Raw genomic sequence first — 24,029 nt, forward strand, 5'->3', positions numbered from 1 at the left:
ATAGAAATGGCTTTGATCTTACATCTTACACTTACCTCACCTCTACCCAGTGGAGCATGAGCATAAATTATATCTCATTTTAAAGCCCTTTTGGCAGTCTGGTCAACAATTTCATTCCCTACCACACCGAATGGGCTGGGACCCAGCAGAATCTAATTACTACACCCAGTCTCTCGATTCTCCACAATAACATTAATGCCTCCAATAGTAGGTCACTCATATTAGATTTACCAGATGATAAACTATTCAACACAGACAGGGAATCTGAGCGTACTATAATTCTGACAGGTTGTATGTCCTCCACCCACTGGAGGGCAACTACTATCGCCAACAGTTCAACTGAGTATACTGACAGTTCATCTGTTCTTCTTCTACAAAACTCCACTTCTACATATCTCCACAATTCAGGAATGTTAGCACCTGTTCCTGTGCTCCACTATCTGGGTCCTTAGATCCATCTGTGAAAAGCAGTAAAAATGCATAAAAACTTCTACCAATGTAATTGTCAAACAGTTTCCATATATCACTGATTTATAACCAATATTTTATTTTCTCTACCAAGGTTAGATCATCAACAGGATTCGGTAGTAATCCCAGAGGAACATCCCCTATCAGCATAGAAGGGCCAACCTCAAAAACCAATCAGATTACGATGTGAGCCTTTCTTTTACGCCTGCTATATTAGGTTAAACTGTTTGGGTGAGCCTAGTTAACCCAATCAAAGTATTTTTCGTCATTGATGAATGGTGAAAGACTACATTCCCCGTCAGCTCAACATGCTATGTGATTGTGAACGGTTCTCGCTATCCCGTATCGTTGGGACATCCCTAACCAATTAAAGATGATCTGGTGAAATGGTTAAGGTAAGGTATTAGGGTTTTGGTTATGGTTAGGCTAAGGGTAGGATTTAGGGTTAGGGTTAGGGTTTAGGATCGGGAAGTCCCAAGGATCCCAGATAGAACTAACCGACTGTGAACGCGCGCAGTCGCGTGTCATTGCGCGCTCTCGTCTGGCTTGAGAAAAGGGGACAGCTCCGTTGCTTAAATCCAGAGGGAGGCACAGGCGGAGCATCTCTGGGTATCACTCGCTGAATTGAACACAACGCATTTGGAAATCTGTTTGTCATTTAGTGGCACGCTCCAGGACGCACCTATGCAGGTAGTTGTATGTTTTTTGGCCCTTTATTTCTCATGACATATTTGTAGTCATATATGCCTGTGAATTATTTGTAAAAACTGTATGGCAATTATGGTAATCAAGCGCATCTGGCCACACTGTTACTAAAATTGTGCCCTGAAAAGGAGAGAGCTACGCATGAAATCGTATCTGTATACAGGCAGACTGACAATATGTTTTTAAGCAAAAACGAACTGATGGTGAAGAACATACGGTGTCAATATGGGGGTGGGTGTGCTTTTCTACATTAGCCTATTTTACATTACTATGGATTGAATTAATAGCCAGCGATGAACTGTAACGTTAGTTGTTCGCTTGAATTCAGTAATTATTTTACAGTATTATTTTATTAGCCTAGCCTATGTGAGCTGGACCAAATTAACCCACATTAGATCTAATTGATGTTAGATACATTTGATGTTAAATGATTAACATTTCTTATTTATAAGCTTGTATAGCTAGGCTAGACAGAAATAATGCACCATCAAATGTAAATGAAAGTGTAATGTATTTTGTTGTGGAACTTTGAATGGTTGTAAAACACCAATGTTTCAGCATCACTGTGCCTTCTCCAGGATTATGTCATGAATACTTGAACCAGGTTATGTAGACAAACAGTGAAATTAGTGCAACCAATGACAATAGGGAGGGGTGTGTCATAATTATTAGGTTGATTAGAATGAATTGAGTGAAATTAGATTGTAAAATACTAGATTATAAAATAATCATTCCTGTAAAGAAGTCTTAAAGTCAGAGCTTGATTAATAAAGGAAATAGCCGAAAGCCTTATGGTACCACTTTTCCCAACGTGTGAATGGACATGCGCCCCCCCCCCCCCCCCCTTAGCCAGGTAGAGGCTTGCCTGGGTCTGCATATGTCTCATGGTTGAGTTATTGGATCTGAACAGCCCTGCTACATTGCTCTTATCATTTCTTTAACACCTCCATAGATTGAACATTTAAAAGGGTTGCGGATGCTGATGAAATAGTGGTCACAGCGTTCTGTCCAAAGTATTGCACTAGAGAATAGGGTGCCATTTGGGACGCCTCCCTAATGTTCAGGTCTAGCGAACTCTGAAACCCAAATCACTGAACTCCAATTGCTTTTGAATTTGAACCGTCTTGTTCTTGCAGATGGCTGCAACACAGCAAGAGGCCTCGGACCAGAACTTTGATTATATGTTCAAACTGCTTATCATCGGCAACAGCAGTGTAGGAAAAACTTCCTTTCTCTTCCGCTATGCCGATGATTCCTTCACCTCTGCTTTCGTCAGCACTGTGGGCATAGATTTCAAAGTGAAAACAGTCTACAAGAACGACAAGCGGATCAAACTACAGATATGGGTGAGTCTAAAGTATGTTTTTGTGGCATGATACTCTCCTCACTCGAAGAGTGTTTCCTACTGTCGAATGTTACAGTATGCGTAGTACTGTTTGCTGTTGTAAAGGAGGTAGTTCAGAACTGTGTCAGTTCAGTTGGCTGCTGGACTGATGCAGTCTTGTCGTATGAAGGGGACCCAGGTTTGAACCCCGGTTGGTCACTCTGTCATGTTCACAAGATGTGAACTTAGATAACTTAGTGACAATATTACATTCAAAATGCTTTGAAAACAGGAAGTCTGAATTTGTATTTTGTTCTCTGCCCAGTAGCTATGGTATTAAACCTACAGCACTGGGGTACTGTCTGGGGTTTGTGAGGTTAGTGACAGCAGTTTCAAAAGGATTCAGGAAGGACTTTATTATCTCTGGGTGTCGTTTGTGAGGTTAGTGACAGCAGTTTCAAAAGGGTTCAGGAAGGACTTTATTATCTCTGGGTGTCGTTTGTGAGGTTAGTGACAGCAGTTTCAAAAGGGTTCAGGAAGGACTTTATTATCTCTGGGTGTCGTTTGTGAGGTTAGTGACAGCAGTTTCAAAAGGATTCAGGAAGGACTTTATTATCTCTGGGTGTCGTTTGTGAGGCCCAGGTCTGACCAATTCATTTTGGGCACTTAATAATTTATAGTCATGATATGAAGATTCGGCTTGGAAAAGGTTTTTTGCCTGGTCACAGACAACTGATGTGTTTTGCACTGAAGTCCACAAGCGAAGGGAAAAAGGTGAGAGGAGGAGAACATGCAGATGGCTGCGAGAAATAATGATATATACATCGAGCAAAGTGATCATGCTGTTTTTATGATGCTGCTATGAACGCAAATGTGTTTCTATGTGATCATTGGTGTATTCATTCCTCCGATTCTGTTGAAAAACGTTTCTTAAACGGAAGCAAACAGAACAAAATGGGGAGAAACATAGCAGGATTTTGTCCAATGGAAACCCACATTTGGACTAGTGATTACACTCTAGATCAGCTAGATGCAGGCAAGAGTGTGCACGGAATGCATCACTACCTGTGTGCACCTACGTTGTAAACTTTAATTCTTAGGCTAGGTTGTAGCAACCTCATGATTGGTACAGGGAAAATGTTAGTATCATGTAAAAGTCTAAACCTATCGATGTTACACTGAGCTGGGTGAATGAAATATGAATGAATGTCATACAGTATGATGTAAAAGAATTAAGGCCATGCTCATTAAAAAAAATGTGCATCCTCTCATCTAAAACGGCTCTGGTCTCACAGTATTCACAAAGCGTCTCACAGTATTCACAAGGCGTCTCACAGTATTCACAAGGCGTCTCACAGTATTCACAAGGCGTCTCACAGTATTCACAAAGCGTCCCACAGTATTCACAAAGCGTCCCACAGTATTCACAAAGGGTCCCACAGTATTCACAAAGGGTCCCACAGTATTCACAAAGGGTCCCACAGTATTCACAAAGGGTCCCACAGTATTCACAAAGGGTCCCACAGTATTCACAAAGGGTCCCACAGTATTCACAAAGGGTCCCACAGTATTCACAAAGGGTCCCACAGTATTCACAAAGGGTCCCACAGTATTCACAAAGCGGGTCCCACAGTAAGTCGCTCTGGATAAGAGCGTCTGCTAAATGACTTAAATGTAATGTAAATGTATTCACAAAGGGTCTCCAAGTAGGAGTGCTGATATAGAATCAGTTGTGCCTTATTTAGCATAATGAATGGACTGATCAGCACTCCTATCTGATTTTAGATCAGCACTGCTTTATGAATACAGCCTGGTCTCTAGTCATGATCACTTCCTAACTACCCTAACCCTTACTTACCCTTACTAACCCTAACCCTAACTACCCTAACCCTTACTAACCCTAACAACCCTAACCCTTCCTAACTCTAACCTTTACTAACCCTAACTACCCTAACCCTTACCCATTGGAAGCCCCGCTGGTCTGATCCATTGGAAGCCCCGCTGGTCTGATCCATTGGAAGCCCCGCTGGTCTGATCCATTGGAAGCCCCGCTGGTCTGATCCATTGGAAGCCCCGCTGGTCTGATCCATTGGAAGCCCCGCTGGTCTGATCCATTGGAAGCCCCGCTGGTCTGATCCATTGGAAGCCCCGCTGGTCTGATCCATTGGAAGCCCCGCTGGTCTGATCCATTGGAAGCCCCGCTGGTCTGATCCATTGGAAGCCCCGCTGGTCTGATCCATTGGAAGCCCCACTGGTCTGCTACTCACAGATATTAAGCCTACTTCTCTACTGAAGACTGTCAAAATCAAACTGCAATCTAGTCAGAAGCCAACCCAGTGGGCACATACTGGTTGAATAAATGTTGTTTCCACGTAATTTCAAAGAAGTTACTTTGAAGCAATGTGGAATAGACATTGAATTGATGTATGTGCCCACTGGGTATTTGACTAAATCTTCTGATCATCGACTGATATTTCAGTTACCACCCCCTTCTCTAACACTGTACACGCATTTTGCCTCTTGAGAACCTAGCAGAGAGAATCTGCTGCTGGTGTTTGAGCTATTCTGCCACCAAATGTCTGCTTTACATGAACCAGGTGGTGGCTACACATGGAGAAGAATTAGGCCAGCTATTAATCATCATGTCTGCTGTATTACAGACAAAACTGTTCTTATTAGAGAAAAACCCCAATATGTATCTAAATTATTTTAATGTTTCAAGCGTAGGATGAGAGTATGATTTCAGCAGTGGTGTAAAGTACTTAAGTAAATGTACTTAAAGTACTACTTAAGTAGTTTTTGGGAGTATCTGTACTTTCCTTTACTATTTATATTTTTTGGACAACTTTTACTTTTACTTCACTACATTCATAAAGAAAATAATGTACTTTCTACTCCATACATTTTCTCAGACACTCAGAAGTACTCGTTACATTTTCACAGGAAAATGGTCAAATTCAAACACTTATCAAGAGAACATCCCTGGTCATCCCTACTGCCCCTGATCTGGTGGACTCACTAAACAGAGGTCATCCCTACTGCCCCTGATCTGGTGGACTCATTAAACAGAGATCATCCCTACAGCCTCTGATCTGGTGGACTCACTAAACAGAGGTCATCCCTACTGCCCCTGATCTGGTGGACTCATTAAACAGGGATCATCCCTGGTCATCCCTACTATCCCTGATCTGGTGTACTCACTAAACAGAGAACATCCCTGGTCATTACTACCATCTCTGATCTGGAGGACTCACTAAACAGAGATCATCCCTGGTCATCCCTACTGCCCCTGATCTGGTGGACTCACTAAACAGAGAACATCCCTTGTCATCCCTACTGCCCCTGATCTGGAGGACTCACTAAACAGAGATCATCCCTGGTCATCCCTACTGCCCCTGATCTGGTGTACTCACTAAACAGAGATCATCCCTGGTCATCCCTACTGCCCCTGATCTGGAGGACTCACTAAACAGAGATAATCCCCGGTCATCCCTACTGCCCCTGATCTGGAGGACTCACTAAACAGAGATCATCCCCGGTCATCCCTACTGTCCCTGATCTGGTGTACTCACTAAACAGAGAACATCCCTGGTCATCCCTACTGCCCCTGATCTGGTGTACTCACTAAACAGAGAACATCCCTGGTCATCCCTACTGCCCCTGATCTGGTGTACTCACTAAACAGAGAACATCCCTGGTCATCCCTACTGCCCCTGATCTGGTGTACTCACTAAAAGCAAATACTTCTTTTATAAATGATGTCTGAACATTGGAGTGTGTCCTTGGCTATCCGTAAATAAAATAAAACACACAATTGTGCCGTCTGGTTTGCTTAATATAAGGAAGTTGAAATGATTTATACTTTTACTTTTACTTTTGATACTTAAATATATAGACTTTTACTCAAGTTGTATTTTACTGGCAGACTTTCACTTTTACTTGAGTCATTTTCTATAAAGGTATATTTACTTTTACTCAAGTATGAGAGTTGATTACTTTTTCCACCACTGGATTTCAGCCATGTTTAGAGAGAGTAAGTCTTTGTTGCATGGAGGATTTTGCTTCCAATGTTGACCAGTGACCACAAAGCAAGTGTAATATTGTATCAATACAGTAATTTTACTTAGCAACAGTCAATGGCAGCATGTGAAAATATATTTTCATCTATGTGATACAAAATACAAAACCTGAAACACATAAACAATTTACAGTAAATCCAAAGGACTCCTTCACCTTCATGAGTCATTAGCATGCCCTCCCTCGACCTGGTCTCATCTGAGTCCCTCTCTGTCCAAATTAATATCACTCACTCCTGAATGTGCTACCAGACCCTGCCATACACTGAAACCATGGAAACAGGTCTGGAGCTAGCTAGCACAGAGGAGGTAGCTGTGGCACAGGGGTTATACAATACAACCAGACTCATAACATTGATTTTGGGAAACGGTGTTAGCAGTTAGCTAGCGGGTAGTGGGTGCTAGGCTTGGTCACTCTGCCCTGGCTGTCTGTAATCAGAGGTCTACACAGCTTTGCCGGATATCTGAAATGCTTGAAATCGAGTTTTGCGGTCTCGAGGAGTTTTATTAGTATCGATTTTTCATTTATGTTGCAGCTGTCTTCAATCATGGCTAACTTAGAGAGGCTTAAAGAATGTTAGAGGGACGTAGCTACAATGGCTGATACAATTGTAGTGCAATGTCTCCACTTTTACTGAGACTATACTGCAGTAATGAGCTTTAACAGCTTTAGAATATCAGATTCCATTTATAAATTAGGGTTAGATCCAACTAAACAAAGTCAAGCCATCAAGGCAGTCTGAGGAAGACATCAGCTTGATGTCGAAAACGTCAGTTACCTGTATTCATCCTGAACAATGAATTAAAGTGAGCAAATAATAAATTAATTGAATGGTTTTTGTGGAGTACACCTCTCTGCCTCAAACGAGTCCTTTTGGAGGTTTTTCTTGGTAAGCCCCATCAAGCTTTATGAAAACAATATTTATGAACTGCCGTTACAGTGTATATACAGCACTTGACAATAGGCTTCAAAGCAGTTTATACTGTTATGGGGGGGATAATTTCACCTCATCCACCACTGGTCAGGGTTGGGGAGTAACGGATTACAAAAAAACTGTAACTATAATCTGTTACGTTACCAGCAAAAATATTGTAATAAGATTACAGATACTTATGAAAAACTAGATGATTACTGAGAGGATTACTTTTATATTCAGAAAGGATATTTGCGGGAAAAAAATATGTTTCTTAAACTGTGCACTGGGGCCTCCCACTCCTCTTTCTGTTCTGGTTAGAACCAGTTTGCGCTGTTCTGTGAAGGGAGTAGTACACAGCGTTGAACAAGATCTTCAGTTTCTTGCCAATTTCTTGCATGGTACAGCCTTCATTTCTCAGAACAAAAATTTCAGAAGAAAGTTATTTGTTTCTGGCCATTTTGAGTCTGTAATCGAACCCACAAATGCTGATGCTCCAGATACTCCACTAGTCTAAAGAAGGCCAGTTTTATTGCTTCTTTAATCAAGACAGCAGTTTTCAGCTGTGCTAGCATAATTGCAAAAAAGGGTTTTCTAATGATCAATTAGCCTTTTAAAATGATAAACTTGGATTAGCTAATACAACGTGCCTTTTGAACACAGGAGTGATGGTTGCTGATAATGGGCCTCTGTACACCTATGTAGATATTCCATATTCCAGATACAATAGTCCAGCTTCAATAGTCATTTACAACATTAACAATGTCTACATTGTATTTCTGAACAACTTGATGTTATTTTAATGGACTATTTTTTTCTTCTTTCAAAAATCAGGACATTTCTAAGTGACCCCAAACGTTTGAATGGTATTGTGAAAATATACAGTATGAATCAAAAGTTTGGAGACAGCTACTCATTCCAGGACTTTTCTTTATTTTGACAATTTTCTACATTGTAGAATAGTAGTGAAGACATCAAAACTATGAAATAACACATGTAGTAACCAAAAAAGGCAGCCAGCAGCTTCCTGTGGTCGTGTCTCAAATGGCACCCTGTTCCCTATGAGCCCTGGTCAAAGGTAAGGCACTTTTTAGGGAATAGGGTACCATTTCAGACGCGGCCGCGGTCTTTATTATCCTCCCATCTCTCATCGTTAGACGCCGACATTTAACCGCCTCGCTTTTCTAAAGAACAGCTGGCTTGTTTCCGGAAGGCGACTTTTGTTCCCCCGACGAGGGGTGTGTGTGTGTGTGTGTGTGTGTGTGTGTGTGTGTGTGTGTGTGTGTGTGTGTGTGTGTGTGTGTGTGCCTGCCTATCTCCCTGGATATGTTTTGACAACCCACTTACGTCAGACTAGTCACGGTGTTGAATCGCATCTCAAACTCTCTTTGTCTTTTTGTGAACATTTCAACCCTGCATTAAAACTAGTTCATCCTCCTTCTTCACTCTTATGCAAAAACATTTAAAAAAAACTTTAAATCTGAAGAAAAATGGGTACAAATCATTCTAATGAACAATGTGTTCTTATACCATTCCATTGTTGAATACTCATTTCTGATTGGCTTGAAGGGCATTCTAGAGCATGCATTATTTCCCTGTAACGCACGGTAGAATTCAATGGCTATAGTTCGTTCTTGCATGTTCTATGTTTGAGCTGCTTTTTGAAAGCTGCTTTTGAATTAGATTTTCATAATAGCAAACTAGGACTGATGGTTTGGTTAACTAAACTAGCAAGTCTTTGTTTGGTTACCGAGGCAACTACTGTCCATCTAGTAAACTTGCTAACTGCTTTAGTGGATGTTGAACACATTTATAGCCACGAAATAAAAGGGATAATCAACTCGTGGCTCAATGCGCTCTGTGTAAAATAATGCAACTCCGTGGAACACACTTTCTACGTTATTCATTATCTTCCACAGAACCCATAGCCTCTTGTTGATTATCCCTTACATATTACTTGACTTGTGATTCAAATGGAAATACTTGTCCTATTATTAGCTCATTAGCTTGACTAAACATGAGCGGTGATAATTACTGCAGTTGTCTGGTCAAACTCCTAAAGCTTTTTTAGTCTGTCAGATGTTAACCCTAGACCTAACCCTAAAGCCTTGGGTTTACATCTCAGCTGCAGTAGTGATTCAGTGGATGAGATAATGCCATACGGTAGAGATTCATTGTGACTGCAACCCAAATATCACCCTATTACCTATAGGCCCTGTTCAAAAGTAGTGCACTGAATAGGGAACAGGCTGCCACTTGGGACGCACAAACTGTGCCTTTGAATAAGCAGCCGTGTGGGATAATAATTTAACTGGAAAAGCAGGGGGTCCTAAGCCTTTCAAAGATGTCACTGTGTGATGCAGGCTATTGCAGATGAAAACGCAGCAAGAAACTTTGGTTAGATCTTTCTGGGAGCATATTATGCACTGTAGCATTTGAACAAACAGGGATTGATTCCAAAGAGTATCTAATGCCATGATTCCAAAGAGTATCTAATGCCATGATTCCAAAGAGTATCTACTGCCATGATTCCAAAGAGTATCTACTGCCATGATTCCAAAGAGTATCTACTGCCATGATTCCAAAGAGTATCTAATGCCATGATTCCAAAGAGTATCTACTGCCATGATTCCAAAGAGTATCTACTGCCATGATTCCAAAGAGTATCTAATGCCATGATTCCAAAGAGTATCTACTGTGATAGTAGTAGTATCTACTGTGATAGTAGTATCTACTGTTATAGTAGTATCTACTGCCATGATTCCAAAGAGTATCTACTGCCATGATTCCAAAGAGTATCTACTGTTATAGTAGTATCTACTGCTATAGTAGTATCTACTGTTATAGTAGTATCTACTGTAATAGTAGTATCTACTGCCATGATTCCAAAAAGTATCTACTGTCATGATTCCAAAGAGTATCTACTGTTATAGTAGTATCTACTGTTATAGTAGTATCTACTGCTATAGTAGTATCTACTGTTATAGTAGTATCTACTGTTATAGTAGTATCTACTGTCATGATTCCATAAAAGTATCTACTGTCATGATTCCAAAGAGTATCTACTGTTATAGTAGTATCTACTCTTATAGTAGTATCTAATGTTATAGTAATATCTACTGCCATGATTCCAAAAAGTATCTAATGCCATGATTCCAAAGAGTATCTAATGCCATGATTCCAAAAAGTATCTACTGCCATGATTCCAAAGAGTATCTAATGCCATGATTCCAAAGAGTATCTAATGCCATGATTCCAAAAAGTATCTAATGCCATGATTCCAAAGAGTATCTACTGCCATGATTCCAAAGAGTATCTAATGCCATGATTCCAAAGAGTATCTAATGCCATGATTCCAAAGAGTATCTAATGCCATGATTCCAAAAAGTATCTACTGTGATAGTAGTATCTACTGTGATAGTAGTATCTACTGTGATAGTAGTATCTACTGTGATAGTAGTATCTACTGTGATAGTAGTATCTACTGTTATAGTAGTATCTACTGCCATGATTCCAAAGAGTATCTACTACCATGATTCCAAAGAGTATCTACTGTTATAGTAGTATCTCTGGATAAGAGCGTCTGCTAACTGACTTAAATGTAAATGTAAATGTTATAGTAGTATCTACTGTTATAGTAGTATCTACTGTTACTACTGTTATAGTAGTATCTACTGTTATAGTAGTATCTACTGTCATGATTCCAAAGAGTATCTACTGTTATAGTAGTATCTACTGTTATAGTAGTATCTACTGCCATGATTCCAAAAAGTATCTACTGCCATGACTCCAAAAAGTATCTACTGTTATAGTAGTATCTACTGTTATAGTAGTATCTACTGTTATAGTAGTATCTACTGTTATAGTAGTATCTACTGCCATGACTCCAAAAAGTATCTACTGCCATGATTCCATAAAAGTATCTACTGTCATGATTCCAAAGAGTATCTACTGCTATAGTAGTATCTACTGTTATAGTAGTATCTACTGTTATAGTAGTATCTACTGTTATAGTAGTATCTACTGTTATAGTAGTATCTACTGTTATAGTAGTATCTACTGTTATAGTAGTATCTACTGCCATGATTCCAAAGAGTATCTACTGTTATAGTAGTATCTACTGTTATAGTAGTATCTACTGTTATAGTAGTATCTACTGTTATAGTAGTATCTACTGCCATGACTCCAAAAAGTATCTACTGCCATGATTCCATAAAAGTATCTACTGTCATGATTCCAAAGAGTATCTACTGCTATAGTAGTATCTACTGTTATAGTAGTATCTACTGCCATGATTCCAAAGAGTATCTACTGTTATAGTAGTATCTACTGTTATAGTAGTATCTACTGTTATAGTAGTATCTACTGTTATAGTAGTATCTACTGTTATAGTAATATCTACTGCCATGATTCCAAAAAGTATCTACTGCCATGATTCCAAAAAGTATCTACTGCCATGACTCCAAAAAGTATCTACTGCCATGACTCCAAAAAGTATCTACTGCCATGATTCCAAAAAGTATCTACTGCCATGACTCCAAAAAGTATCTACTGCCATGATTCCAAAAAGTATCTACTGCCATGACTCCAAAAAGTATCTACTGCCATGACTCCATAAAAGTATCTACTGCCATGATTCCAAAAAGTATCTACTGCCATGATTCCATAAAAGTATCTACTGCCATGATTCCAAAAAGTATCTACTGCCATGACTCCAAAAAGTATCTACTGCCATGATTCCATAAAAGTATCTACTGCCATGATTCCAAAAAGTATCTACTGCCATGATTCCAAAAAGTATCTACTGCCATGACTCCATAAAAGTATCTACTGTCATGATTCCATAAAAGTATCTACTGCCATGATTCCATAAAAGTATCTACTGTCATGATTCCATAAAAGTATCTACTGCCATGATTCCATAAAAGTATCTACTGTCATGATTCCATAAAAGTATCTACTGCCATGATTCCATAAAAGTATCTACTGCCATGATTCCATAAAAGTATCTACTGCCATGATTCCATAAAAGTATCTACTGTCATGATTCCAAAGAGTATCTACTGTTATAGTAATATCTACTGTTATAGTAGTACTAGGTGCATTCTCTTCCTGATTTCCTCTTAAATCATTTCAACTAGATATTCCACTTTCCGTTTCCTTCCCAAATCACTTCATTCTGTATAGACAAGTGAAGGAAATGTCTGCCGTTCACTTCATAAATGGGAAGCATTAAACGGACTTACAGTAAATCTAGCAGGACATTCATAACATACTTTTGGTCATGTAGTGTATGTGGGACACCTGCTCATCGAACAGCTCATTCCAAATTCATGGGCATTAACATACCTCCCTTCGCTGCTATAACAGCCTCCACTCTTCTGGGAAGGCTTTCCATTAGATGTTGGAATATTGTTGCCGGGACTTGCTTCCATTCAGCCACAATAGCATTAGTGAGGTTGGGCACTGATGTTGGGCGATTTGGCCTGGCTCGCAGTCGGCGTTCCAATTCATCCCAAAGGTTTTTGATGGAGCTGAGGTCAGGGCTCTGTGCAGGCCAGTCAAGCTCTTCCAAATCGATCTCAACAAACTATTTCTGTATGGACCTTACTTTGTGCATATGGACATCGTCATGCTGAAACAGGAAAGGGCCTTCCCCAAACTTTTGCCACAATGTTGGATGCACAGAATCGTCTGGAATGTCATTGTAGGCTGTAACGTTAAGATTTTCCTTCACTGAAACTAAGGGGCCTAGCCCGAACCATGAAAAACAGCCCCAGACCATTAGTCCCCCTCCACCAAATATTACAGTTGGCACTATGCATTGGGGCAGGTAGCGTTCTCCTGGCATCCAACAAACCCAGATTCGTCTGTCGTACTGCCAGATGATGTAGCGTGATTCATCACTCCAGAGAACGCGTTTCCACTGCTCCAGAGTCCACTGGTGGCAAGCTTTACACCACTCAAGCCGACGCTTGGAATTGTGCATGGTGATCTTTGGCTTGTGTGCAGCTGGAAACCCATTTCATGAAGCTCCTGACGAACAGTTCTTGTGCTGACGTTGCTTCCAGAGGAGCTTCAGCACTCAGTGGTCCCACTCTGTGAGCTTGTGTGGCCTACCACTTCGCGGCTGAGCCGTTGTTGCTCCTAGATGTTTCCACTTCACAATAACAGTACTTGTAGTTGACCGGGGAAGCTCTAGCAGGGCAGAAATTTGATGAACTGACTTGTTGGCGGGGCCATGTTGAAAGTCACTGAGCTCTTCAGTAAGGCCATTCTACTGCCAATGTTTATCTATAGAGATTGCATGGCTATGGGTTTGATTTTATACACCTAACAGCAACGGGTGTGGCTAAAATAACATAATACACTCATTTGAAGGGGTGTACACATACTTTTGTATATATAGTGTATTAATCAATTTAACCGTTAACACAGCTCTCATCATGACCCGTCAGAGGCAGTCAGTGACACTTCTGAGTGAACTATTGTCACTTTGTTCCTGTTGCCTCTTGTGTGGTATCGGACAACCAAAGACGTTCATTAGCTTCAAAGAGAGGTGTTTTGTCCACAGATTAATTCACAGCTCTTCACTGCTTCATTCTGGGGCTGTGTAAACTGTAGAGTAGGGCATGCCTATTCATCTTGAGCTATATATAACCCTCCTTGTCCTACCTCCAAGCCTGTTGGGAGAAAACTGAGAGAGAAAGAGAGGGGGGTGGAGAGAGGGGAAGAGGTAGAGGCAGAGCAATGGAGAGTTGGAGAGAGAGAGAGGTGGGGGAGGATAGAGAAAGAGCTGAGTATCTTTTCTGCTCATTTTTTATCCCTCATTTCATTCAAGGACATTTCAGCAGTGCTCGGCTGTAAAGGCCTTGTCACACTGTCTGTAAGTGTTGTCCTTATCACCATGAAAAGCCACACACTTCAGTAGCAAGCAGTATGCATCACTTTACCCGTGTTTGTAGGCTTTGGTGTCATTATTCTGTGCAACATTTTCATAGTCAAAATCGCACAGAAATGTTTGTTACACTTACGCTTAGTCATGCAATACAGTAAGGCAGCATTCAACTTGACAGACACGAGTTGTTGTACATTATCAATTTCAATGAAAGACACAAGTTGTACATCTATCAATTTCAATGAATGAGTCTTGAACCTGTGTGTGAAGTATGTCCTTTGCTCAGTGCAGTAACTAAGGAAATCATGGGTTTGTTAGTAACTAAGGGAATTAGGGGTTGTTAGTAACTAAGGGAATCAGTAACTAAGGGAATTAGGGGTTGTTAGTAACTAAGGGAATCAGGGGTTAATTAGGAACTGAGGGAATTGGGGGTTTGTTAGTAACTGAGGGGATCAGGGGGTTGTTAGTAACTAAGGGAATTAGGGGTTGTTAGTAACTGAGGGGATCAGGGGGTTGTTAGTAACTAAGGGAATTAGGGGTTGTTAGTAACTGAGGGGATCAGGGGTTTGTTAGTAACTAAGTGAATCAGGGGTTTGTTAGTAACTAAGGGAATTAGGGGTTGTTAGTAACTAAGGGAATCAGGGGTTAATTAAGAACTGAGGGAATTGGGGGTTTGTTAGTAAACTAAGGGAATCAAGGGTTTGTTAGTAACTTAAGGAGATGGCCGCCATTTTACTGTCTCCTAACCAATTGTGTTTTTTTTTGCAACATTGGAAGAAAAGAGCATATAAACGATCACTCACCTCAGATTAGACAAAGATTTCTTCATCAACAATATCAAACTATTCTCCAAACACCCCACAGGGCAGACATCCCAAATTCACAAACTGTAATATGCCTATGAACCCGCATTAGACAACTAGGAAAGCTGCGTTGCTGAAAATTACTTGCCAACGTGCAATCATTGGACATAAACTCAGCGATCACGAATATCCTACCAACGGGACATCAAAAACTGTAATATCCTATGCTTCAATCGGCTGAATGACGACATGGATATTCAGCTACACTGCACCGGGGACAGAACAGCACACTCCGGGGGGCGCAGTCTGTGCATATTTGTAAACAACAGCTGGTGCACGAAATCTAAGGAAGTCTCAAGATTTTGCTCGCCTGAAGTAGAGTATATTGTGATAATCTGCAGGCCACACTACTTGCCTAAAGAGTTCTCAGCTATACTTTTCGTGGCTGTTTATTTACCACCACAGACAGATGCTGGCACTAAGACCGCACTCAGTCAGCTGAATAAAGAAATAAGCAAACAGGAAACCACTCACCCAGAGCCGGCGCTCCTAGTGGCCAGAGACTTTGATGCAGGGAAACTTAAATCAGTTCTACCAAATCTCTATCAACATGTTAAATGTGCAACCAGAGGGAAACAATTCTAGATCACCTATACTCCACACACAGAGCTCTCCCTCGCCCTCACCCTCCATTTGGTAAATCCGACCACAACTCTATCCCCCTGATTCTGATTATCAGGAAGCACCACTCGGTCTGACTGGGTCTATAAAAAAATGGTCAGATGAAGCAGATGCTAAACTACAGGACTGCGTTGCTATCACAGACTGGAACATGTTCCGGGATTCTTCCAATAACATTGAGGAATGCACCACATCAGTCACCGGCTTTATCAATAAGTGCATTGAGGACATCATCCCCCCAGTGACTGTACGTACATACCCCAACCAGAAGCCATGGATTACAGGCAACATTCACACTGAGCTAAATGGTAGAGCTGCCACTTTCAAGGTGCGGGATTCTAACCTGGAAGCTTACAAGAAATCCCGCTATGCCCTGCGACAAACCATCAAACAGGCAAAGCGTCAATACAGGGCTAAGATTGAATCATACTACACCGGCTCCGACGCTCGTCGGATGTGGCAGGGCTTGCAAACTATTAGACTACAAAGAGAAGCACAGCCGCGAGCTGCCCACTGACACGAGCCTACCAGACGAGCTAAATCACTTCTATGCTCGCTTCGAGGCAAGCAACACTGAGGCATGCATGAGAGCATCAGCTGTTACGGACGACTGTGTGATCACGCTCTCCGTAGCCGATGTGAATGAGACCTTTAAACAGGTCAACATACACAAGGCTGCGGGGCCAGACAGATTACCAGGACGTGTGCTCCGGGCATGTGCTGACCAACTGGCAGGTGTCTTCACTGACATTTTCAACATCTTCCTGATTGAGTCTGTAATACCAACATGCTTCAAGCAGACCACCATAGTCACCCTGCCTAAATGACTACAGACCCGTAGCACTCACGTCCGTAGCCATGACGTGCTTTGAAAGGCTGGTAATGGCTCACATCAAACCCATTATCCCAGAAACCCTAGACCCACTCCAATTTGCGTACCGCCCAAACAGATCCACAGATGATGCCATCTCTATTGCACTCTACACTGCCCTTTCCCACCTGGACAAAAGGAACACCTATGTGAGAATGCTGTTCATTGACTACAGCTCAGCGTTCAACACCAGAGTACCCTCAAAGCTCATCACCAAGCTAAGGATCCTGGGACTAAACACCTCCCTCTGCAACTGGATCCTGGACTTCCTGACAGGCCGCCACCAGGTGGTGAGGGTAGGTAGCAACACATCTGCCACGCTGATCCGCAACATTGGAGCTCCCAAGGGGTGTGGGCTCAGTCCACTCCTGTACTCCCGGTTCACCCACGACTGCATGGCCAGGCAGGACTCCAAAACAATCATTAAGTTTGCTGACGACACAACAGTGGTAGGCCTGATCACCGACAACGACGAGACAGCTTATAGGGAGGAGGTCAGAGACCTGGCCGGGTGGTGCCAGAATAACAACCTATCCCTCAACGTAACCAAGACTAAGGAGATGATTGTGGACTACAGGAAAAGGAGGACTGAGCATGTCCCCAACCAAATGGTTACCTGTGTGCCCCCCCCTAACCCCTCTTTTACACTGCTGCTACTCTCTGTTAATCTTATATGTATAGTCATTTTAACTATACATTCATGTACATATAACAGTATAACTTTAGTCCGTCCCCTCGCGAACCAGAGACCCTCTGCACACACAGACAACAGTCACCCACGAAGCATTGTTCTTTTTACTGTTGTTTTATTTCTTTACTCACCTACACACACACACCTTTTTATAATTGTCTTTTCCGCACCATTGATTAGAGCCTGTAAGTAAACATTTCACTGTAAGGTCTACCTACACCTGTTGTATTCGGCGCACGTGACAAATAAACTTAGATTTAATTAGACATTGTGGTTTTGTGGAGGTAGCCTATATTGAACATGATTGCACTGATCTACCATTCTGATACAAGATGTAAATAGCTATTCTATCAAAACTGGTTGCCAGGATAATGTTAATTTAACGGCCATGAACTTGATTTAAAGAAGCATATTTGAAATGCTGTTATTGGAAGCTAGCTATCATGTAGTCTCCCACAGTTAACACTATTTATCAAATGAATCCAAGCACACATTCTTGCAATGTATCTGAAGTTTTCTTATGGCTTGGAAAAAGGTTCCGCTTTAATAAGGCGTGGCATTCCTAGCATATTTCAACTGGATGTCTTAATCAGTCAATGCTGACATCCTCAAACAAACATCTGTCTACTGAGCTTATTCTCAGTGCCCCGGCTGCCCGTCAGAGAGATTTGCTCTGCCTCCTCATTCTCTACGGAAATCTAAAACTGGAACCCAGGCTATATTTCCCAATGAATTCTCTCTTCTTTTCTCAGCATGTTCTACTCATGAACATTAGATTCCTCCCTCCCTAGGCACTGACAACCTCCAGTATCCATCCATTCATCCTTCAGCCCGTCCACCTGTCTATGAATCTGTGTTTCCTTCTAGAAGCATCGGTACATCTAGCTAATAACAGGTGTGTTGTTGGGGGTCTGAATTCATGGGTCTGTCTGGTGAAAGGATGTGGGGTTTGAAAACAAAGAGAGGGAGGGAGAGAGATAAAGAGAGAACATGTGAGGGAGAGAGAGAGACACAGAGAGGAGAATAAAGAGTCGTCCTCTGTAGCTAAGTTGGTAGAGCATGGAGCTTGTAATGCCAGGATAGCGGGTTTGATTCCTGGGACCACCCTTACGTAGAATGTATTCACGCATGACTGTAAGTTGCTCTGGATAAAAGTGTCTGCTAAATTCCATTATAGAGAGAGAGAGACTGCTGGAATCAACAGGGACCTCCTGGATGCTTGGACTGGGGCCAGACAACATGAATCTTTAGCGATAGTGTCTGTACTCTGTACTGATGGTGACTGCCCCTCTGGGGGGTGGCTGCCTGGAGGCAATGCATTAACTAATGCAGCCTTCATCACCTTAATGACAACTGTGCTAGGTTGCTAGCTCCAATCTAAAGTATGTTCCAAATGGCATTCTTTACCCTACATAGTGCACTACTTCTGACCAGAGCCCGAAAAGACCTGGTCAGAAGTACTGCAATATTGGGAAATGGGTGCCATTTGGGACATGACCCTACTGTAGCCAGCCAGCCGGCTTCCAGGAAATGAAATGAGACTGTTAGAGCTATTTTGTCTTCTACCTAAGGGTTAGGGAGATGGGTCAGAGTAGGCTGGGTACCAGTCTCTTCAGCTAACATTCCACTCCTTCTCATTGCCAAAGAGACTTGCCTTTTGGCAATCTTCAAATATAAACATTTGATCATTAATGAGCTTGAGGATATCAGAGGATTTGATCCTGATCCTATCATCCAATCACAATGTTTATGCAAATTAGACTGATAGGAAAGCGTTCAAACTTAATTCTTGATCTAACATTGGGCATCCTGACATAATACTTTCAATTGTAAACATAAACATTGGGTGCGGGGATTCCTGTTTATTGAATTTTTACCACCAGCCAATGTGATCACATCATACCAGAGAAGCTCTCGCTATTCAAACTTCCCCGCCAGTTCATTTTAGAGCAAAATAAGTGACCAAACCATTTTTCTACTTCTGGGACAAACAATGGGCTAGGCTACTGATTGAAGAGCTATAGGAGGAATAAAGGGGATGGAAGAGAGAGAGGCCAGTTCATGAATTGTGCAAGAAAGGAACAGTGAAGACGGAGATGAGTAAATTATAAATTAAATCATAGACTGGGCTATTAATCCACCATTCGTATGCTATCCTACATATTAGGCCTAGCCTACAGGAATTTAGGCGACCACTACCTGTGCAATGCTAGTCAGAGACCAACATTTGTTTTGGTCTAACGCACGTTTTGTAGCAATGAATTTAAATTGAACATCGCCAAATGTTTCAGTTTAATTAAATGTGCAAAATAAAAAATTACAGTGCCTAAGCCTATTTAATGAAACCCTTGTTGTTGGCCTGGGGCAACAGATCGCTACGCAGCGAATCCCCATTTCCCACTGAGCTCATTTTGGAAATGGCAAGTTCACTTTCTCATCCATAAACACATATCAAGTGCAAGTACGCTGTCCAGCAGCTCACATCAGCAGGATGGGGGGCAATTTCATTAGGAGGGGCGTCTAAAAGCGTCAGCATGCTTCAGTTCTGCTGGCACATAGCCAGAAGGTATGTTCGCATACTCCCTTAAAAAAAACTTCGCTTGAAATATGAGGAAAAGGGAAATAGTACTGCTGTCCATTATGAGACGCCGGGGCCAGTGTGCTCTTCCTCCAAATAATTAGAATTCTTCTAAAATAACTCAAGAAATCGGTCAGTCATTTTGACGTTTTAACCGATGAGATCTTAGTCGCGCAATTTAACATCTAACTAAAATGTTTGGTGCAGTATTTCACAATGAAAACGAGTTGTCTCTCGTTGAACGACAAAGGGTGCGTTCGTAAATTCACTCTGGCTATCTAATCCGATTTCAGAGCACTCGTCTGAATGTGCCAGAGGGCAGAATAATTGATGCATCTATGAACGCTCAACACCCGTTGAATATGGCCGGTGTCAGTAAACGTCAGCAAAGAAGCGTAATTCAATTGTTGCCAGCTGCAAAATTACAGTCACCAAAGCTCTGGATAACAGGTAAACAGCCTAACCAGCTCTGCTAGGGCGTGTAAAATGGTCAGAGTGAGGTGATCTCTAATTTATGTCTGGAAGTAGCTAGCCAACGTTAGCCAGTTAACTTGATTGCGGTTGTGAGGTCAGAACGCTCGGATCAACCCAACCCCTCCTCCAGTGTGCACTTCGAAGGCTCCGAGAGTGAAACGCTCTGAATTTACGAACGAACACTTTGACAATATCTTTGACTCAATAAACTGCCTTATTGATACACCTGATTCCACTCTGTCCAGCGTCGTTGTTTTGCATTCCCTCTCCAGTATGATCACTAACAGGGGACACCTATACATTTGGCAGCCGTGCTTCTACACCTGCATTGCTTGCTGTTTGGGGTTTTAGGCTGGGTTTCTGTACAGCACTTTGAGATATCAGCTGATGTACGAAGGGCTATATAAATACATTTGATTTGATTTAAGCATGAGTGATCAATGTAGCTTTTTATCGTATAGCCATGTTGAAATATCTTCGCCTACAATAAAAACCACCAGGCTTCTGTCATAAGAGTCAATTAAATAAATACATTTTTATAAATACATTTTTTTTTAGGCCTAACAGGGTGCAGTTTAGAAAAATGAATCCCGTGAAATCCTCTGGTTTAAACCACACCCAGGGTCCTCTTTGCTAAAAATATTTTCAGAACACTCCAAAATATCAGGTTATAAAATATACGGAAAAAAATGACTCACGATCTACAGCAATCCTTTAACTGGACCACAAAAAATATGAAATACTTAGGATGCTTAATAAATGACAACAAACAAATATATAAAGGTAACTTTATTCCATTACTCAACAATATTAAAGCAGGTGTAATTAAATTGAATAACCTTCCCATAAATCTTAGCGGTAGAATAAACCTCTTTAGATTGGCATGGCTCCCAAAGTTTTTGTGTTTACTTTTATTACCACACACAAAGACATTATTTTAAAAAGTATACTCAGTCATAACATACTTTTATATGGGCAAATATAACAGAATAAAAAGGAGCGTTTTTCATGTTCCTACATCTGAGGGTAGTTTTGTTTCCCTGCTGTTTGTTGCTACTTGGCTATCTGCCAAACTTTTCGTTTTTTACTTTGAACACATTTCCCAATGTCTTAGTTTTTTCCTCACTCAACGTTTTACTGGACTGAAAAAGATTTGGCATGGATCCTCAAATCCTCAAAAGGTTTTACAGCTGCACCATCGAGAACATCCTGATGGGTTGCATCACTGCCTGGTCAAAGACTCCAGACACCTTAGTCATAGACTGTTATCTCTGCTAGCGCACGGCAAGCGGTACCAGAGCGCCAAGTCTAGGTCCAAGAGGCTTCTAAACAGCTTCTACCCCAACCCATAAGACTCCTGAACAGCTAATCAAAATAGCTAATTGCAAATAGTCCCCCTTTCACTGCTGCTACTCTCTGTTATTATCAATTCAATGCCACTTTAATAACTACCCAAATAATTATTTGTTATTCTTATCTCTTACTTTTTGAAGGTATTTTCTTAACTGCATTGTTTGTTAAGGGCTTGTAAGTAAGCATTTCACTGTAAGGTCTAAAACCTGTTGTATTCGGCGTATGTGACAAATACAATTTGATTTTAAGCAAATTGAGGTCACCAAGCGCAACATAGCTTCAGCGTGTAAATCAGCTAGAAAGATGTCGGCATCGAGTAATCGTGTCTGTGCCTCGATCTAGGTTGAGCAAAACAAAACATGGAGGTGTTCGCCTTCGCAATCTCACTGGAATAAGACCTCCATTCCTGTCATTATTGATAGATATTGTGACGTCTCACATCTCAAAATAGAGTTACATAATGTTAGATCCCTCACTTCCAAGGCAGTCATAGGCAATTAACTAATCACTGATCATAATCTTGATGTGATTGGCCTGACTGAAACATGGCCCAAGCCTGATGAATTTACTGTGTTGAATGAGGCCTCTCCTCCTCGTTACACTGGTGACCATGACATTCTAACATTCATGACAGCCAATTTCAATTTACCCCCCAAAAAAGACTGTTTGTTTTCGTATTTTGAGCATCTAGTCATAATCTATGCAGCCTACTCAATCACTTTTTATACAGTGGAAGTCGGAAGTTTACATACACTTAGGTTGAAGTCTGGTCTGATAAAACAAAAATAGAACTGTTTGGCCATAATGACCATCGTTATGTTTGGAGGAAAAGGGGGAGGCTTGCAAGCCGAAGAACACCATCTCAACCATAAAGCATGGGGGTGGCAGCATCATGTTGTGGGGGTGCTTTGCTGCAGGAGGGACTGGTGCACTTCACAAAATAGAAGAAATCATAAGGAAGGAAAATTGTGTGCATATATTGAAGCAACATCTCAAGACATCAGTCAGGAAGTTAAAGCTTGGTCGCAAATGGGTCTTCCAAATGCACAATGACCCCAAGCATATTTCCAAAGTTGTGGCAAAATGGCTTAAGGACAACAAAGTCAAGGTACTGGAGTGGTTATCACAAAGCCCTGACCTCAATCCCATAGAAAATTTGTGGGCAGACCTGAAAAAGTGTGTGCGAGCAAGGAGACCTACAAACCTCTCTCAGTTACACCAGCTCTGTCAGGACGAATGGGCCAGAATTAACCCAAATTATTGTGGGAAGCTTGTGGAAGGCTTCTTGAAACGTTAGACCCAAGTTAAACAATTTAAAGGCAATGCTACCAAATATTAATTGAGTGAATGTAAACTTCTGACCAGCTGGGAATGTGATGAAGGAAATAAAAGCTGAAATAAAGCATTCTCTCCACTATTTTTCTGACATTTCACGTTCTAAAAGTAAAGTGGTGATCCTAACTGACCTAAGACAGGGAATCTTTACAAGGATTACATGTCAGGACTTTTGGAAAAACTGAGTTTAAATGTATTAGGCTCAGGTGAATGTAAACTTCTGACTTCAACTGTAGCTACTGTTTACAGGCCTCCTGGACAGTATACAGCGTTCCTCACTGAGTTCCCTGAATTCCTATCGGACCTTGTAGTCATGGCAGATAATATCACACTTTTGGTGACTTTAGTATTTACATGGAAAAGTCCACAGACCCACTCCAAAAGGCTTTTGGAGTCATCATCGACTCATTGTTTTTTGTCCAACATGTTTCCAGACCTACTCACTGCCACAGTCATACCCTGGATGTAGTGGAATAAATATTGTGTATATAAATGTTTTTCCTCATAATCCTGGACTATCGGACCACCATTTTATTACGTTTGCAATTGCAACAAATAAACAATATTATCAGCCTATATTGAATCTCCCATTCCTATCAATTAAAAAATAAAGCCGTTGCACAGCAACTCACTGCCTTCCTGAAGACAAATGATGTATATGAAATGTTTCAGGCTGGTCGTAGACCCCATCATAGTACTGAGACTGCCCTCGTAAAGGCGGTAAATTACCTTTCAATGGTGTCAGACCAAGGCTCTGCATCTGTCCTCGTGCTCCTAGACCTTAGTGCTGCTTTTGACACCATCTATCACCACATTCTTTTTGAGAGATTAAAAACCCTAATTGGTCTACATGGACAA

General features: G+C 41.3%; 1 protein-coding gene across 2 annotated transcripts in view; it reads left to right on the forward strand.

The window, feature by feature from the left end:
• Positions 1–1,028: 1,028 nt before the first annotated feature.
• LOC123989475 (ras-related protein Rab-3C-like) overlaps positions 1,029–24,029 on the forward strand; it is a 65,867-nt gene continuing 42,866 nt past the window's right edge. The window contains exons 1-2 of one of the 2 annotated variants that reach the window (XM_046290517.1): positions 1,029–1,158; positions 2,310–2,519. In XM_046290517.1, the coding sequence (XP_046146473.1) occupies positions 1,153–1,158; positions 2,310–2,519 (216 nt within the window). In that variant the 5' untranslated portion in view covers positions 1,029–1,152. Of the gene's footprint in view, positions 1,162–2,309; positions 2,520–24,029 lie in introns of both variants that reach the window. The other variant, XM_046290516.1, reaches the window with a different exon arrangement.

The sequence above is a fragment of the Oncorhynchus gorbuscha genome, linkage group LG11, assembly GCF_021184085.1.
Source record: "Oncorhynchus gorbuscha isolate QuinsamMale2020 ecotype Even-year linkage group LG11, OgorEven_v1.0, whole genome shotgun sequence".
NCBI classification, from domain to species: domain Eukaryota; kingdom Metazoa; phylum Chordata; class Actinopteri; order Salmoniformes; family Salmonidae; genus Oncorhynchus; species Oncorhynchus gorbuscha.